The sequence below is a fragment of the Apodemus sylvaticus genome, chromosome 5 (assembly GCF_947179515.1).
Source record: "Apodemus sylvaticus chromosome 5, mApoSyl1.1, whole genome shotgun sequence".
NCBI classification, from domain to species: domain Eukaryota; kingdom Metazoa; phylum Chordata; class Mammalia; order Rodentia; family Muridae; genus Apodemus; species Apodemus sylvaticus.
In genome coordinates, this window is record NC_067476.1 from 164,220,605 (window position 1) to 164,237,916 (window position 17,312).

General features: G+C 49.6%; 1 protein-coding gene across 1 annotated transcript in view; it reads left to right on the forward strand.

Moving 5' to 3' along the window:
- Nucleotides 1-95: 95 nt before the first annotated feature.
- Nucleotides 96-17,312, forward strand: part of Col20a1 (collagen type XX alpha 1 chain) — a 33,274-nt gene continuing 16,057 nt past the window's right edge. The window contains exons 1-19 of the mRNA XM_052184552.1: nucleotides 96-2,986; nucleotides 5,365-5,475; nucleotides 8,054-8,197; nucleotides 8,446-8,601; nucleotides 8,852-8,977; nucleotides 9,826-9,984; nucleotides 10,496-10,615; nucleotides 11,066-11,230; nucleotides 11,930-12,082; nucleotides 12,295-12,464; nucleotides 12,891-13,020; nucleotides 14,031-14,176; nucleotides 14,261-14,384; nucleotides 14,793-14,929; nucleotides 15,479-15,608; nucleotides 15,822-15,964; nucleotides 16,156-16,288; nucleotides 16,677-16,825; nucleotides 16,995-17,124. Coding sequence (XP_052040512.1) covers nucleotides 2,908-2,986; nucleotides 5,365-5,475; nucleotides 8,054-8,197; nucleotides 8,446-8,601; nucleotides 8,852-8,977; nucleotides 9,826-9,984; nucleotides 10,496-10,615; nucleotides 11,066-11,230; nucleotides 11,930-12,082; nucleotides 12,295-12,464; nucleotides 12,891-13,020; nucleotides 14,031-14,176; nucleotides 14,261-14,384; nucleotides 14,793-14,929; nucleotides 15,479-15,608; nucleotides 15,822-15,964; nucleotides 16,156-16,288; nucleotides 16,677-16,825; nucleotides 16,995-17,124 — 2,605 coding nt within the window. The 5' untranslated portion in view covers nucleotides 96-2,907. The remainder of the gene's footprint in view (nucleotides 2,987-5,364; nucleotides 5,476-8,053; nucleotides 8,198-8,445; nucleotides 8,602-8,851; nucleotides 8,978-9,825; nucleotides 9,985-10,495; nucleotides 10,616-11,065; nucleotides 11,231-11,929; nucleotides 12,083-12,294; nucleotides 12,465-12,890; nucleotides 13,021-14,030; nucleotides 14,177-14,260; nucleotides 14,385-14,792; nucleotides 14,930-15,478; nucleotides 15,609-15,821; nucleotides 15,965-16,155; nucleotides 16,289-16,676; nucleotides 16,826-16,994; nucleotides 17,125-17,312) is intronic.

Genomic DNA, 17,312 nt, shown 5'->3' on the forward strand with positions numbered 1-17,312 from the left:
TTCTGTGGTTTGTGTGTCTGTCATGTTTGCGGTCCTGCTTCCTCTGTACCTAGCAATGGCAGGGTTTACTAGGAGCAGGCACATGCCACACTACTTCCACCTGGGATGCCCTGCACTGCCTACCTTCCTGAGGCCTGACCCAGCCTACATGGGTCAGACAAGCTCTGTCTCCCACCAAATGTCCTGGGTGGAGTTAGTGCTTGTTTGATTGAAACTGATCTGGGCCTCTGGTCAGCTGTTAGGGAGTGTGAGTTTTAGTGTCGAGGGATCCTGGGCAGCCAAGGATATCAGTCTCAAGTTAAGCTTCATTGAATACTTCCTGCCCCCAAACGGCCAGACCAGAGGGCACTTTGGGTCAGCCCCGCTCCGTTGAAGCCATTAAGACAATATTCTGAGTGTCTGCTCCCCCATCATCACATTTGCTCACTTGGATTGTTACTCCCATGTTAGTATACGCTACTGTCAGGCTATGGTCAGGAGGAAGGTGAGCAGGCTCCAGGGCACTCCCTTCTGGTTTAGTTTGCAGTGGTTATGGCAGGGATCTCAGAGCGTGGGATGGGTGTACACATGCCATTGCCAAGTGCAGGGAAAGCAGGACTGCCGGGCTGGTCCAAGGGCTGCCAGGGTATTTCTAGGCAGCAGGAGGTAGAAAGTACAGGGTAGTCTACCCAAGGATCACAGCGCAGAGTGGAGTGCTGAGCTGTGCGTGAATGCACACAGGTATTTCAAGATTCCTGTGAGTTACAGCCAGATGCGTGTATCCAGAGATTACCAGGACAACCTTTATCTGACCATGGGGGGGTCTGTAGGGACTGTGACACTAGATCCCACATCATGGGTTAGAGCCCATGTGTAGTTGAAAAGACTGCACTGGACCCATGGGAACCCTAGAGTGGCTGGATCATGAGCCATGCCTTGAAGTGGGAGTAAGGGCCTTTTATCCCTGGCCTGATCTACCAGGCCACCTTGCCAAGAGTTACAGGGTGAGACCATGGTGGTTTTGAGATGGATCAGGAGAGCTTCATTGAGAGCAGAGTTTTCCCAACCCACACAGGCTGGTTCAGCTCAGGAAGGTGTGAGTAGTGGCATGGGCCTGTTCCTAGTTCTAGGGTGAATAGGAAGGAAGGGAATAGAGGTCGCGGACCCCATCCCCATCCCCTAGTGAGTGGTAGTCTAAATGGTCCTTCCCCCAGATAGGCTGGTCAGAGGCTCCCAATGCCCAGCATCCAGGGTTACACACACTGGCCTTTATTTTCAAGAAGCCTCTGGGACCTCCTCTGTGAGACCATCCCCCACTACCCCTGGTGGGATTCCCAGTACAGTGTGAAACGGGTCCTTTGTTCTGGGACCACCATCTCATTTTTGAAAACAAGCCCCAAGTGGCAGCAGAAGGGAGGGGAAAAGACTTAAGGGCGGGCCTAGTAGTGACATCAGGGAAGGGAACCTTTTTTAAGTTCCAGCCTTGTCACAGCAAGACCAAGAGGCATTGGAAAGTGAGGACCACTATCCTTGGAGCAGGAGGTTAGTGACTCATGTATGGCCCTGGGGCTGGGTGCATGAGGGGGCTACCAGGGACTCCATTGGGGAGAGATTGGGAAAAATGCTAAGGCCCTACAAGCTGAGGGACCCAAATGTACCCTGGAGACCTAAGCATATTCTCCAGGTCCTATGAGAGTTTCAGATGACACTTGGAGCTAAGGATATACAAAACAGGATGGTGGATAGCAGAGGGAAGCTTATGTCCATCAGCTGTAACGACCCTGGCCATGAAGTAGGGAGGGATCTGGCTTCATAGTGTGTCCAGAAGGCAGGGCCAGTTCTGTGGCACTTCGCAGGCAGATGGGGCAGTGGTCCATAGCACTGACACCTTAGTTTAAATTTTCTGGATGGGTTGAGCAGTGGTCCTCAATTCTCCTAATGTCGTGGCCCTTTAAAAAGTTCCTCATGTTATGATGACCCTCAATCATGAAATTATTTTTGTTGCTACTTCATAACTATAATTGTGCTACTATTATGAATCATAATGTAAATATCTGTTTTCCAATACTTTTTGGTAATCCCTGTGAAAAGGTCATTAGATGCCCCCACCCTGACAGACAAGGAGTCACAACTCCCAGGTTAACTATTGTTCTAGGGTGTATCAGCCTGTAGCTTCCTACTGGTCTCAGCTCTGCTCACAGAGCTGGCTTCTCTGCAGAGGGTAACCTTGAGTATACAGAAAGTTCAGGTGCTTTGTTTGGGGCTGGGGGAGGATATCTGGGGTCCTCAGGTTCACAAGTTCCAGACTGGGTCATGCTTGTGTTCCCTCCAAAATGCCACCCTTAGGTGGTGGGCCCCATTGGCCTTTTTTCAAGTGTTGTCTCCCAACTTCTGAGAGGACTCAAGGGTTCCCCAACACTTTTCATCCCTATTCTGCCTGCTTCTGTTCTAATCAGAATTTGGTCTCACATGTTCCTTCTGCTTGAGGGCAAGCCACCCAGTGTAATGATCTTGATGGTAATGAATCTATCTGAACCGATCTCAGATACCATGTGGGGCTGCTAGGGCCTCAAGGTTTTGTTACTCTGGTGATCCCCACTGTGTCTATCTATTGTGGCTGTGAACACCAGAGGTGCATAGGCAGTGCTCCCCTGTTCAGAGAGAATTGACTCCCTGCAGTGGGTACTGGAGTGCACCAGGAGGTTGTGCAGCTAAGGGTCCTTTATTCAGTGGGCCTGCCTCAGCATGGCTTCAGTCTTCATCATCATTTCATAATGACAAATAGGCCTCTGGGCATCAACATGTCCATAGGGACAACCTGCTGGTTCATGGGAATGTATGGAGAACTAGCTTTCTGGTCAGGGAGTGGGTAAAGCAGTTCCTCAAGTGGTGAAGGGCTTTGACCTCTCCTCCTACAGGCTGTGCAGTATGAGCCTCCAAGGCTCCTACCTCCGCTTCTGCCTCTGGATGTTCTTGGGCACCACGTTGGCACTGGGGCAGGGACAAGGTAAGGAGGCAATGCCCCCACTGCCTATAGGAGGAACTCTGCTACAAGCCTCCAACTTGCCAAAAGAGGCATTTCCCTGTAGAGTAAATGCCAACCCAAGAGCTGTTGCAGGAGCAGGCAAGCTGGTAGAGCAAAGGAAAGAACCCTCACAGCTTTTGCCTTGACCTCGTGGTCTTTCAACCTTGCTTAGGGAGGCTCTTTTTTTTTTTTTTTTTTTTGTCTAAGTTATTTCAAGATTACTGGCATACTCCAAATTTGATCCTTTATCTATGCATTGCTTTGTTATTCTGTAAACTTTTCAGTCTGGTTCCAACAGACTTCATTTCCTAGCATGTCCTCTTATCCAAGGAGGTGCCTGCCACATGGCAAAGCCATATACACACATGGCTTAATAGAGATCAATGCTCCTACCTCCTCCATCCCAAGAAGAAAAAGCCTTCCTACACTGTCTTAGAAGGGTGGTGCATCTCTCTTTTCTGTACATGTCTTGGAATAAGAGTTTCCATCTGGTCCCTTCCTATTTGGCCAGTCCAGGCTCCCTATGGGAAAGTCTCTCTTAGTATTTCTGTGACTTCAAGAGATGTACACAGGACTTGGGGAGGGTCTGTGTTGCAGACTCCTTCCTGTGGAGCTGCTGGCTCAGGTGGGTCCCTGGAGGCATGTTTCTGTCTCTCCATAGCCTTCATACTCATGGCTACGTCTAGCTCCCAGGAGCAATATGTTACTCATAACACCTGACTTGTTTGAATCTGTTTCTCATCCAAGTTAAAAACATATCTTCCTACCACTACTATCCACAGCACTGTCGGTGGTTCCAACTCAGGTTTGCCTGGAGCCCAACAGACTTCATTTCCCAGCATGTCCTCTTATCCAAGGAGGTGCCTGCCACATGGCAAAGTCCCTCAGCTCCCTTTGTTCAGCTAGAAGAACCCCAAGGTGGGGCTTGTAGGCTGAGGTTTCAATTAGAAGGAAGGCTTTGTCATATGAACAACTGAGAGTGATTCTGCAAGACCCACAAATACTGTTCCCAGCTCAGGCCTCAGCATGACAGGCTACCCATGCACGACTGGGGTGGGCTGGGGCCTCAGAGGCCAACTGAGAGGTGCAGCTGAGGTTAGGGAGGAGAACATGTGCCTGTACTGTCTCTGAGACTGAGGTTCTAAAAGCCCCTAATACACTGAGGGGAAAAAAATACAGAAGGGTCTTTATAGGCAAGAGTAGGGACCCATGCTTACAGCTGGCCTGTCTGAACCCCCACCTCATCCTGACACATTCCTGCCTTTCAGTAGGTCACGATCAGAGCAGCCAAGCCCATCCGGAAAGAGTTCATTCTGAATGGGTCATTGTGTCTATCCCAATCACCCTCAGTCTTTGCCTATCTCTCTCTGCCCCAGCACATGGTGAGGAGACTAGAAGAGGCCTCTGTCTCCGTTTTCCAAAAATAGCTGTCTGTGGCACAGAGCCCGGAAGCTTTCTGGGAGGTCAGCACAGGTCCTATGGTCCCCCTCCTATCCATTGACCATGGGTTCCCTCTCCTTCATGACAGGATTATCCTGTCTTTTTTTCCTTTTGCTGTGGCAAAATGCTGACAAAAGTAACTTATGGGGAAAAGGGGTTATTTTAGTTCATGGGTCAAGGTAGAATAATCATGGCAGGGAAGCCAAGGTGCAACCGGTCACACTGAATCCACCGTCCAGAAGCAAAAAGGAGTGAATGCTAGGACTCAACTCACTACCTCAATTTCTTATAGCCCCTGCCAAGGGACTAGCCCCATCTACAATTAAAATGTGTCTCTCCACATTGTTGACATCAGTTAACAAAATCAAGGTATCAGAGTCTGATATCCCAGGTGATTTTAGATTCTCTAAAGCTGACATTACTAGCCATAATACTGCCATCCCTAGTTTGAGAGCTGAAACTTGGTTTGGATCCCACACATGTCCACATGTAGGCACAGGTGTACGAAGACACACCATGTGCACATAAGCAGACAGCCATCGCTATAGTTCCAGCTGAGGTCCTATATCCAATCTGCCCACAAGGGATGCATCAACCTAGCATGACTTTGGTATGTGTGTGTGTGTGTGTGTGTGTGTGTGCGCGCGCGCGCGCGCGCGCGTGCGTGCGCGCATGCATGCGTGAGCGTGCACACGCTACTGTGATCCTCCTTTGCAGTGGTGGAATTAGACTTTCTCCAGTGTGGCCTTGTCATAGAAGATCACAAGGATGTGGGATCTTCATGACCACAGACTAAAGACACCTGGGTGGGGCTATATCCCCCCCCATGCCTCTTAGGGAAAGCCTCCTGGTTGAGGAGGTAGTCCATTGGTCACTGGTAAGTCTGTCTTACACCCCAACTTCCAATCCTGTTGTTACAGTAAGTAGCCGTCTAAGGCTGGCAGTACTGCCCGAGGACCAACTGCAGATGAAGTGGAGGGAAACAGAGGGAAGTGGCCTTGGCTACTTGGTGCAGGTGACACCTATGGCAGGTATGGAGAGCTCATGTCTCCCTACTAGGTTTTCTCTCCTCTTTCCTCTGTTAGGACTGTAAGAAATGGGTCTAGGGTCTCAAGAAAATGACCACACAGTCCAGAGTTTGTTATTCTGGATTTTGGCAAAGCACAAAGTTTTACTCCTATAGAATAGTGTGGGCCACACACAGTCAGAGGTCCCAATGTGTTTTTGTTCCTAATTAAAGAAGTCTTGTACTTCATTCTGAATGAAGAGAGCTAGGTCTCACATTCTTACCTATTGGCTAACTTAAAACAACACAGTTGATGAGCCAAGTGCAACTTTAGAGAGCAGGATGTAACCTTGAGCACAAACTTAGATCTTAGAAAAATGCTGAAGGTGTAGACAGGGACTCCCCACCCCCCATATGCCTTTTTTTTAAAAAAAGCAAATTTCTTTAAAGATGGAATCCCTTTTGTCTCAACACATTGATATAAAAGACAGTGCATATCATTTCCATTTTCTTCAGGACCAAGGCTTTCCACTTGAATAAAGTTGTGGGAATGAGTTCACACCATCCGTGGGATTCACTGAGCCTGCTCCAGCCAGCTGCTCCCTACACCATCCTTGGCAGAGCTATTTCTATCATTTCTGGGTTCCTTTCCTCAATCACATGGATCAGATGTAGTTGGAGAGGCCTCTGTATTCTCCTTACCCAGCAGGAATACACACAGAAGGTGCCAAGAATGGCCTGGATCCTGCGTGCAGTGAACAAGTGAGAAGGGAGAGTGCCCAAACCCCAGTTAGTCCTCCAATTACAGGGACAGGGCACGACGACAAGCTGGGTGTGGCAAGGCTACACCTATATCTTATTACTTCAGAGGCTGAGGCAAGAGGGTCCCCTGTTCAAGGGCAACCTGAGCTACATGAACACTGTATTTATTTTTGCTGTTGGTTAGATGAACATTAATAGCTTTAGCTCCATAAGTTAGAAAAACAAACAAAAGTAGGGTTTAGGATGTAGTAGCTCAGTGGTAACATTTATCCAGCAGGTGTGAGCCTGGAATGAGTGAGCCCCAGTATTGAAAAAGGAAAATAAAAGGCCCAAGAAGTTAAGCATCCATACTAAGTTATATAGAACAGAAAAGCAAATTCAGGTAAACTAGAAGAAAATGATAGAAAAAGAATAAATTATAAAAATAAAAAGAACATAAAGAACACAGTGAATCCATAAAGCTAAAAGTTATAAAATACTAATATAATAGGAAGGCTTCTAGAGGGATATTGACCAGAGTATTCTTTTTAGTCAGTTTGACATTCTGTCTTTTTAAAAACATTGTCTTTTCTTTCTTCTTCTTTTTAATTGAGATAGAGTCTCAATGCATAGCTCAGGCTAGACTTGAACTCAGTAATTCTCCTACCTCATCCCACTATATGCCTGGATTTGAGGCCCGTGCCAGCACACCCAGCTTAAGCCCATCTGCTGCTGCTATAAAAAATTATTTTAAACAGCAGAAACTTGTTGGTCTGTGGCTCCCTGCCTGGCCACTGCCTACAGTGGACTGGGTGTGGGTCTGGGGACAGCCCACTGTGCAGAAACAGTGTTCTCTTCCAGATGGGAATCATTTTTATTCCCTATTGTTTGAGAACACAGGCTCTGTGAGTACATCCATAAGTCTAGGTATCTCTCCTAGATCCATTACAAGGTCACTTCTTCTGACTCCACCTCATCTGCCTCCAGATAGAACAGGTTTCTTTGGAATCACATGATTTTTGTTTTTGTTCTGTTCTGAGACAGGGTTTCATTGTATATCCCTGGCCAGCCAGCCTAGAGGTTGCCTTGTTGACAAGACTAGCCTTGAACTCACAGAAATCTGTCTGCCTCTGCCAATAGAGTAATAAAATGAAAGAACTGTACTGCCAGGCATGGCTATGACTTTTTTTAATGCTGGAATCCATTCTATCTATCTTAGATGACAGCATTCCAAAGAAGGAACGGTGGCCGTTCTCCCACAAGACAGGTTCTTTTGCAAAGAAGAGACTTCTTTTGGCTGCCAGAGATTCTTCCCCTTTCCCATGTCTTGCTCTCCCATCTGACATTCATCCTGCTCCCTTCCATGACTTCAACAGGGATTGGTTTGGATGATTTCTTATACTATGTACATAATCCATGTGTAATACACATATCCATATGCACACACATTCATGTACATGTATACCCATACACCACACATGCATAATAGATACATATGAAGGACACATAGCTCATATATACACACATTCATTTTTGTGTATGTGCATGCAAAGCACACATACAGTACACATACATCTATCCACATGTACGTGTATACCTGAATACTACCTGAGGATACACACATGTAGCACACACATTCATACACCCCATGTGTAATATGTATGCAAACATACACAATACACACAAACATCCAATCACATCCACATGTACACATATGCATACCCCACATAGTACATATGCAGTGGTACATGCACAGACATGTACAGTATACACACATCAACATAGATAGGTGCCAACCCACATGTATACACTCACATGTATAGTAAATTTGGTAGCCTCAACAACTCTCTACCCCCACCTAGGGGACTTGGAGCAGGAGCTGATACTGACCACCAAGACCCCCAAGGCCACTGTGGGTGGCCTGAGCCCTTCCAAGAGCTACACCTTGCAGATCTTCAAGCTCACTGACTCTGGGCCTGTCCTGCTGGCACGAAAGGAGTTTGTGAGTAAGTCATCCTGCACCCAGATAGGGGTGGATGTGGTTGGAAGGCCTCTGGCTTGTTCCCTGAAGTACTTTGCCTGTGAAGTGCTTGGGACTTTTTTCCCGTTCCTGACATTGCTGCTCATCTTCTAAGAGGTGGACAGCAAGTCTGCGGATTTGCCTTCCAGGAAGTGCACAAACCCCTAAGCTCCAAGCCCCTGCTCCTACTTTGGGCTGGTGTCTTGGTCCTGACAGTCCTTCCTTTCTCTGCAGTTGAGGATCTGAAGAGCCAATCTTTGGGCAGAGGCAACTGGAGGCTGGCAGGAGCCACCCTGGAGCCTACCTCCTTCCCTCAGAGGGGCCCAGACTATGAGAAAACATCTGAGCCCAGCATTCCCTTCAACTCAAGCAGGGACCTGCCCATTCTTGGTTTGTCAGAGTAGAATGAGAGTAAATACTGGGGGAGGGGAAAGCCCTGTGAAGTTTCCTGTGTTTTGTCATATGGCCAGAAGTTCTTGTTTTTATTTGACCACGTGCTCTAGCTTCAATTTAGGATTATCTGTCATGTTCCTGGACTCACTAATCTCATGTGCAGGGCCCAGGTAGTCTTTGCCCTAAGGCCCTAGCTTAGGTCTAAGAGGTGCATGGAAGCAGCTGTGACCCCTCCCCCTGCCTCCAGGAGTGGCCAGTAAGGATCAGAGGAAATTCAAGCAGGGCCTTGGAGCACAAGACTCTGCTCAGACAGCCACAGATCAGGAGAGGCAGAGCCACACTGCAGTCTCAGTGGGAAAGCAAGGGAAGCTAGGTAAGTTCTGTCCTGTGACACCAGATGGAGTCGGGCTGTGTCCTCATCTGTCTCCCATCATATCAGGACACTTCCTGCTCCAATAGCACAGAGCTGTAGGAAGGCTTCTGTCCTCAGACTTGGGTATTACTCCCTCCTGTCCAGGCCTTGTGCTCTCTTCTGTTGCTATGGATATGATCTTCTGGTATACTGTTGTTCCTCCATGGAGAGTCTTACAGGCAGGCCTGGGCCCCTTCTTTAGACTGAGGATCAGAAGCCACAGAGGAATCACTTGACTGTGTTCAGAAATCTCTTGAGGCCTGTCATGTGCCATCTTTGTCAAGTTATCAGGGGCCCCAGGTAGGAGCATTTTATCTACAAAGAACTCTAGGGAGATGTAAGGTCCTGAAGCCACAGAAGTCTCTGGTTGCTACTATTCCTGTCTGATCTTCCTGCCAATTTGCCCAGGTTTGGACTGTCTATGGTGCTGACAGTACCAGCCATATCAGGTGGCCACCTATAAGCAGCTGGACCTAGAAATGTGGGTGCTGAAGCCCTATCAGCCTAGGGACTAAACTGTCAGGTTCAGACATAGTGCTGCCAGAGGCTTTAGAAGGCAGAAGTGACCCCTGGACCTGAGCCTGTGATCAACCCTCTGTGAAGGGATTTGGAGAAGCTGAGACCCCAAACTAGGATGCATGAAGGTTTTCCTAAGCCTGATGAGACACAAAGTCCTCAGAAACCCTGACCTTGCCCCAAGATCCCAGTGAAGGGTATTTTGAGGACTACAGTTAGTTCTCCAATACTTGAGGTATCCTGGGGAGGCCATAGGCCCCACCCAGTACCCCACTCCTTATTACCTGCCTCAGGTAACTCCCAGTTCCAATGCACACCCCCAACACCTGCTGATATAATCTTCTTGGTGGACGGGTCCTGGAGCATCGGCCACAACCATTTCCAGCAGGTGAAAGACTTCCTGGCCAGCATCATCACACATTTTGCAATAGGACCAGATAAAGTCCAAGTAGGTGGGTGCTGTTTCTTTTGCCCTGCCCTTGAGGTGGGGTGTGGGGTAGCATTGATTGGACTTCTTGAGTCTTCACCAGCAGTAGGGCAGTAACTGCCCTCAGAAAAGGATAGTGACTGCTACAGCCTCTCAAGGTTGTCAACTGCCGAGAGAGTTAAGAAACCTGGCTGATGGAAGCCTGCTTGGTCTGGGTCAGGCCCTGACTCACTTTATCTGTGTGTCAGGGCTGTTGTTATGGTCTGCAGGAATGGCTAGCTCCCAATTAGTCCCCCTGATGATATCTCTATGTGAGCCTTGGGCCCTGAAAATGTGTCATTTCCTGGGGGTGGGACTCCTATAGGCTGTACCCAGAGCAGGTGGTTCTGTGGATCTGGTTTTCAAAACTGAGCCTTGACATTGAGGAGGCAGTAGCACACAACACTTGCCTGGTATGCTTGCCTACCCCCCAGTGATGCAAAAAAGAAAGACCCTCCCCCAAAAATCTCAACCCAACAACCAAAGCCCACCCCTAGGTCTGACACAGTACAGTGGAGACCCCCAGACTGAGTGGGACCTGAACTCCTTCCACACCAAGGAGCAAGTGCTAGCAGCCGTACACCACCTCCTCTACAAGGGAGGAAACACATTCACAGGTATGTCCCAGGACTTGAGGTTTAGAGCTATTCTGAAGCCCACCCTTTCCTGTTCCTTCTGCCCCTGAACATTTGTGTGATGGGTGGGTGCTGAGCCCACGTCACACTTTACAGGGCAAAATCGACCACTACCACCACCCACCGCAACCTTTGGCAAAAGTGAGGAACTTTGGGCACCTTGTTGAGAGCAAGGGTCTGCCCTGATCATAGGCAGCTTCTTTCTCAGTCCTACTTGGCTGGATGGTCAGCCTCGCAGGTGACTTCTTAGGCATGGCCTTGCTGGGCTGTGGGTACTCTTCATAGGAAGAGCTGTTTCTGATCCCAAGTGCCTTTAGCCTGGCAAGTCAGGACAGATGAAGCATGAACAGAGAGCCTGAATCGGCTGTGGTTGAGAGGGCACCTGAGAAGGTCCGAGTGGCTGCCCATCACTTTGTCCCTTATATTCCCAAGGCCTTGCCCTAACCCATGTGCTGGAGCAGAACCTGAAGCCAGCAGCAGGTGTCCGTCCAGAGGCAGCCAAAGTGTTGATTCTGGTGACAGATGGCAAGTCTCAGGATGATGTGCACACAGCTGCCAGGATCCTTAAGGATCAGGACATTGATGTCTTTGTTGTGGGTGAGCTGGCACAGTGCCTGGGCCCTGGGTTGGAATGCTCATGGCTGGGGTGGGCTCCAGGTCACAGACACTTCTGCACTCTGCTAGAAACTTGGTAGCTTTACCATCTCTGCTAGAAACTTGGGCACATGATAACTGCTGGCCTGCAACTTCCACACCCATAGGGCCCAGAGGGTAAGCCCTGCTCCATAGAGGTTCATGGCTACACCTTGCAGCAGCATCTGTAAAATTTGTCCCCTGCCTCCCTTGCTGTGACACTCCCCAACTCCATACCACCCTCCAACTCACACTGCAGCCTGACAGCTCTTCCCCCTTCCTCATTTGCTCCTTGAATAAGGACTGTTCTGGGTATTCTCTGGGATGTCAACCACATTTACTGCACTGTTTGATGGGAAGGAAACTTCAAGTGTAGGGAGTTGTTCTAGGATCGCCTCTTTCCCAGGAGCCCCTTCTTTTGTGGGTGGGTACATGATACCAGCATCCACGTAGCCTGGTCTGCTTCCAGACTAAGCACACTGGCCTCCCCTGGCCCATTCCTATGTTCCACTGAGACCCCATGAAATCTAGGACATACAGCTTCAGTTTTTCCCCCTTCACCACCACAATGGGAACTCTGGTAGGTCCTTTCCCCTGTGGTCTTGTCTGTAAATAGAACGAGAGTCTTGGAGTGGCGTGTTGGCATACACTTCCCTAAAGCAGGTGTGAAGAATGTCGATGAGGCTGAGCTGAAGCTCCTGGCATCCCAACCACTGGACATCACTGTCCACAACGTGCTGGACTTCCCTCAGCTGGCCACCTTAGCTCCTTTGCTCAGTCGTCTCATTTGCCAAAAAATTCAGGGCAGAAGCCCAGGTAAGGACACAGCACCATGGTGACAGAGGGACAGGGAGATTGAAACTATACTGGGCCAAATACCCATAAGGGAGTGTAGCCTAAACCAGAGGGATTCCTCCTTGAATATGTTGGGGGTTGGGGTAGGGGGATTTTCCAGTCCTTCCCATACATGGCCACCAGAGGGAGTATGTGGATATGCTTGCTTGGTCCCTGATTGCTTTTCCTCACAGTCAAACCAGCAGCAGGTGCTCAGGTCCTGGACCCCCTCCCCATGCCCACCAGACTGCTCCTGACCCATGCTACCTCGTCCAGTATCCACCTGTCTTGGACTCCAGCCTTATACCCACCCCTCAAGTATCTAATTGTGTGGCAGCCTTCTAGGGGTGGTGCTCCCAAGGAGGTAAGAAGGGGTCCCCAGGTTCAGCCTCTGCTGAGACCATCCTTGGGAGTTGGGGCAGCTGACAGGACTCAACCAGCATGGTTCAGGTGTGTTCTGCTGAGCTGTGGGTGAACAATGAAATGAAGGCACTAGAACACAAGAGACAGTAAGTCTGCATGAGAGAAGAGATCCAGGCTAGTGTTGGGAGTGGGTAGTTACACACACATGCTACCCATCAGACCAAGTCAGAATGTGGAATGCTGGGCTGTGACTGAAGACACCACAATAGTTTTGATGACACACTAATAGATAAGTGGATAGTTTTACAGTCTCACCTGTCTCCATGGTGCCCTGTGCTGTTCTGCTCCATGTGGGGTCCCAATCTCCCAGATTGGCAGTACCATGTCTCCCAAGTCTACACCCTGTTGATGGAGTTTTCCTGCTCAGGTGGTGGTGGAGGGGCCTGTCTCATCCATGGAGCTTAGAAACCTGACCTCCAACACAGAATACTTGGTCTCTGTGCTTCCTGTCTATGAGAGTGGGGTTGGCAAGAGCCTGCAAGGTCGGGCAACCACAGGTAAAAAAGGTGACCTTGTATAGTCTTGCCCTTTGAGGGTAGTACCAGCAGGGCATGACTATAGGCAGCTCTAGGTCTGAACTGTTCCCACAAGCCACAGGAGGCCTGGGATCAAGACTTTCGGACCCTTGTGACCTCTTTTGAACACGGTGGTATCACACCACAGCTCTATACTGCTGCTGCCATGATGTCCTAAGGCTCCCATCCTATCTGGTGACAGCACATGGTTGAGGCCACTGGCTCTCAGCCTACTGCTGGACCTACAATGATTTCTAGTTAACAGCTCCACTGAGATAGGGCTCATGCTCCTACACTCACCTGCTTACGGGGGACAATGTATAACTGTTAGTGTATTCAGGGCTTTGCCAGTTGTGGTAGCACACACCTTTAATCCCAGCATTAGAGGGGCAGGTGGATATTTGTGAGTTCAAGGCCAGTTTTGTCTACATTGAGTTCCAGGACAACCAGGGTTAGATAGAGACCTGTGTGTGTTTCAAAAGACAGAAACTTAAACAAATAAGCAAACAAATGGAAAGGACAGTATATTAAGGACTATTTGCACCAAGACTATCATAGATCATATTCATTCCCCAAAGGAAACTGCACATTTCATTGACACCTTCACCCAGGCCTTGCAACCATTAGCTCTGCTCTATATCTGTGGATCTGCCTCTTCCGGTCATTCACAGAGACACCTTCATGAATTATGTGAGGTTTTGTATGTGTGAACCTGGATGCTATATCCCTTACCACCTTTGTAGCAAACTGCCTTAGGCCTACAGGGTGATCTGGCCCCCAAGGATTGTGAGATGAAAACCCAGCCCACTGACATTTGAGACAGGTGACCTAGAGTCCTGTACTCTGATCAGTGGTTGCCTACCTGGCCATCTGTACAACCCTACCTACTCAAAGTCTTGTCACTGGAAAAAGGGCTCCATTTTTTCATGTATATGAGTTCTGCATGTGCCACAATTCCCCTGAGATTCTCCTAATGATCATCCTCTCCTCAGCACCCCTGCCTCCACCTGGGCCTCTGAACCTAGCTGCAGTGACATCCAGAACTCTCCATGTCACCTGGCAGCCCTCTGCTGGGGCTACTCAATACTTGGTACAGTACTTGCTGGCTACCTCCGCTGGGGAGGAACAAAAGAGAGAGGTGAGGGCAGGGAGAGGGAGATGGAGTGGGGCACATGGTGAGGCTCAGTGTAGAGAGAGTGCTGTGTTGCTCTCTTCCTGCCAGGTACATGTGAGACAGCCTGAGGTACTGCTGGATGGTCTGGAGCCTGGCCAGGACTATGAGGTCTCAGTGAAGAGCCTTCGGGGACCAGAGGCCAGCGAGGCCCAAAGCATCCGTGCCAGGACCTGTGAGTATCTGTTCGCAAGGCCCAGTGTTCTCAGCCTTCCTAATGCTGTGACCCTTTAACACAGTTCCTCATATTTTGGTGACCCCCTCCTCCCACCACCACAAAATTATTTTTGTCACTATTCCATAAGTGTGATTTTGCTGCTATTAGGAATTGTAAATATCTGTGTTTTGGGATGGTTTTAGGGACGCCTGTGAAAGGGTCATTTGGACTCCCAAAGAGTTTGGGACCCACAGGTTAAGAACTTCTGACATAGCCATTACTCCGTTCTGTTATTTAGCTTGCTCTAGGTGGGAGACCACAGATATTGCCAGATGACCTATATGGCCTCAGGCCCAGTACTTCCCACCCTTCTCTCAGTCTCAAGGGTAGAAATGCCAGCTCCTGAGGCCTCGTTGTGCCTTGCAGCTGTCCTGGGGTCCCCAAGATACCTAAGTTTCTCAGATGTGCGCTACAACTCAACCTGTGTGTCCTGGGAAGCCCAGAGGCCAGTGCGCCTGGTCAAAGTCAGCTATGTCTCTAGTGATGGCAGCCACTCTGGGCAGGTAAGAGTAGGGGCCCAAAAGCTTCATGGGGGACCCAGAATCCTAGGTAGATGCAGCATCCACACAGGCATGGGAGCCTCGCATCCTTGGGCTCTCACCCCATGTATTCTTTTTCCTTCTTGTTTACACCTCAGTCTGTATATGTTTAACCTCCTTATGCACAGCCTTTAGGATGGTGGGAGGCACAGTGTCCCAGCCCTCCAAGGGCAGGAATTGGGGGAAGACCTGAAGCAAAGACACACACACATACTGTGCATGTACATGCACACGTACATATGCACACATACATGTGTGTGTACACATATATACATAGTGATTTCATGCTGAGGCTGTGTTTAGATGCAGAATGTTCATGCTGAGGCTATGGCCACACCTGATTTAGAGGCAGAATGTTTTGTGGGATTTAAAGGTGAGACAGGCAGAGGATCCATGTCTGATTGCCGTTTTCCCGTTTTGAGAGTTACAGGCTAGCCCTGGCTCTAGGTCCTGAGCTTGAGTCCCCACTCTGAGCTCAGGTTCCTGATAGGTCTGCCCGTATCCCTTCCACAGACTCAGTTTCCTGGAAACATTACTTCAACTACTCTGGGCCCACTCTCTTCCTCTACCATGTACACCATCAGAGTCACCTGTTTTTACCTTGGGGGTGGTTCCTCTGTGCTGACTGGCCATGTGACCACACGTGAGTCTGTGAAGTCAAGGCTGGGGTGCAGCTGGACTGTGCCCCTATGTCCTACTGAAGGACCTATGTTGGGTGTCTGGCATGCTGTGTTAGGCCAGGTGGGGATAAGTGTCTGGACAAGGGGCCAGGTGCATTCTTCAATGTGGCTGACCCCTGTCTAAAAGCAACCGCTAAGGTCAGCACTCTACTCCATTTATACATCCCGTCTTCCAGAGAAAGCTCCTAACCCTAGCCAGCTGTCTGTGATGGAGCTCCCGGGAGATGCAGTAAAGCTGTCATGGTTGGCCACTGCCTTGTCTGGTGTGCTTGTTTATCAGATCAAGTGGATACCCTTGGGAGAGGGGAAGGCCCATGAGGTAAGGATATGGGGCAGGTGACCTTTCAGAGAAACTCCAATGGCCCCAGATCCCAAGGCCAAGTGAGGCTTAGGCTCTGTGCCCATCCCAGTCCTGTATCTTGAGACTGTCTGCCCATAGCCTGTGAGTCTGTTTCTTGGAGGTGAGGCTTCCTATGACATAGGTGAACCCCTGTACTCTCCTTTCCCTAGATCTCTGTCCCAGGGACCCTTGGCACAGCCATCTTGCATGGCCTGATGAAGCATGTGGAATATGAGATCACCATCCTTGCCTACTACAGGGACGGCACTCGCAGCGACCCCGTGTCCCTCCGCTACACACCCTGTAGGTGTTCTATCCTCCATTCATATGGTCTTAGGACAGGAGCAGCACAGAGAGGACCCAGGCCTTCCTTGATCCACATGCCCAGGACCTCATACTCTCAGACCCATTGGCAAGCAGGCTACCTGAGTCCCTGAGACTCCGGGCTGGACCATTGGATCCACCCTACAAATCATGGGGTGGCTGAAGTCCAAATTCCCCAGCATGGGTGGCACAGCCCTCTGTGCAAGACCTTCTACAGGTGCTGGGGGACTCAGCAGGGGCATTGTGTAGGGTTGTACAGGTCAGGGCATAAGACATGGTGCAAGACCATTTGGGTAGCTGGCCTTCTGGCTATGGGTACCTCCATTCTGGAAAGCATTGAATTCCACATTGCTTTGTCATTGGATAGCTGCAGCAAGCAGGAGTCCCCCATCCAGCCTGGCCTTGTCTTCAGAGACCCCCAACAGCCTGCAGGTCAGCTGGACACCACCAAGTGGCCATGTCCTCCATTATCGGCTCAACTATGCACTGGCCTCAGGCTCTGGACTAGAGAAATCGGTGAGTCTGTATAAAGAGCTAGGAGTCACCCAGGGATTTAGGTGCTGATTTTGTCTATCTGCCAGGTGTAGCAGCTTCTTTTTGGAGGGAAAGATGGGCAGAGGGAGTGCAGCTTTGAAAGGAGAAGGAAGTCTCAAAGGAGAGGCTCAGAGGCCTCCTCCTCCCACAGATCTCTGTACCAGGCACCAGGAGCCGTGTTGTGCTTCGAGATCTGATGTCTGCCACCAAGTACAGGGTCCTGGTCTCAGCTGTCTATGGAGCAGGGGAGAGCATGGCAGTGTCTGCCACATACCGCACAGGTTAGTGGTCACCAATGCTGCAGCTCTTTCTAAATTCCAAGCCCAAGTCAGACTCAAGGTCCAGCTAGATGCTAGGTCTAGGCTTCAGAACTGGTCATACCACAGAGTAGGCCAGATATTAGATTCAGTGAGACCTCATAGACAGTGAGACCCCAGATCCAGTGAAGTCCCGGAACCAGTGAAGCCCC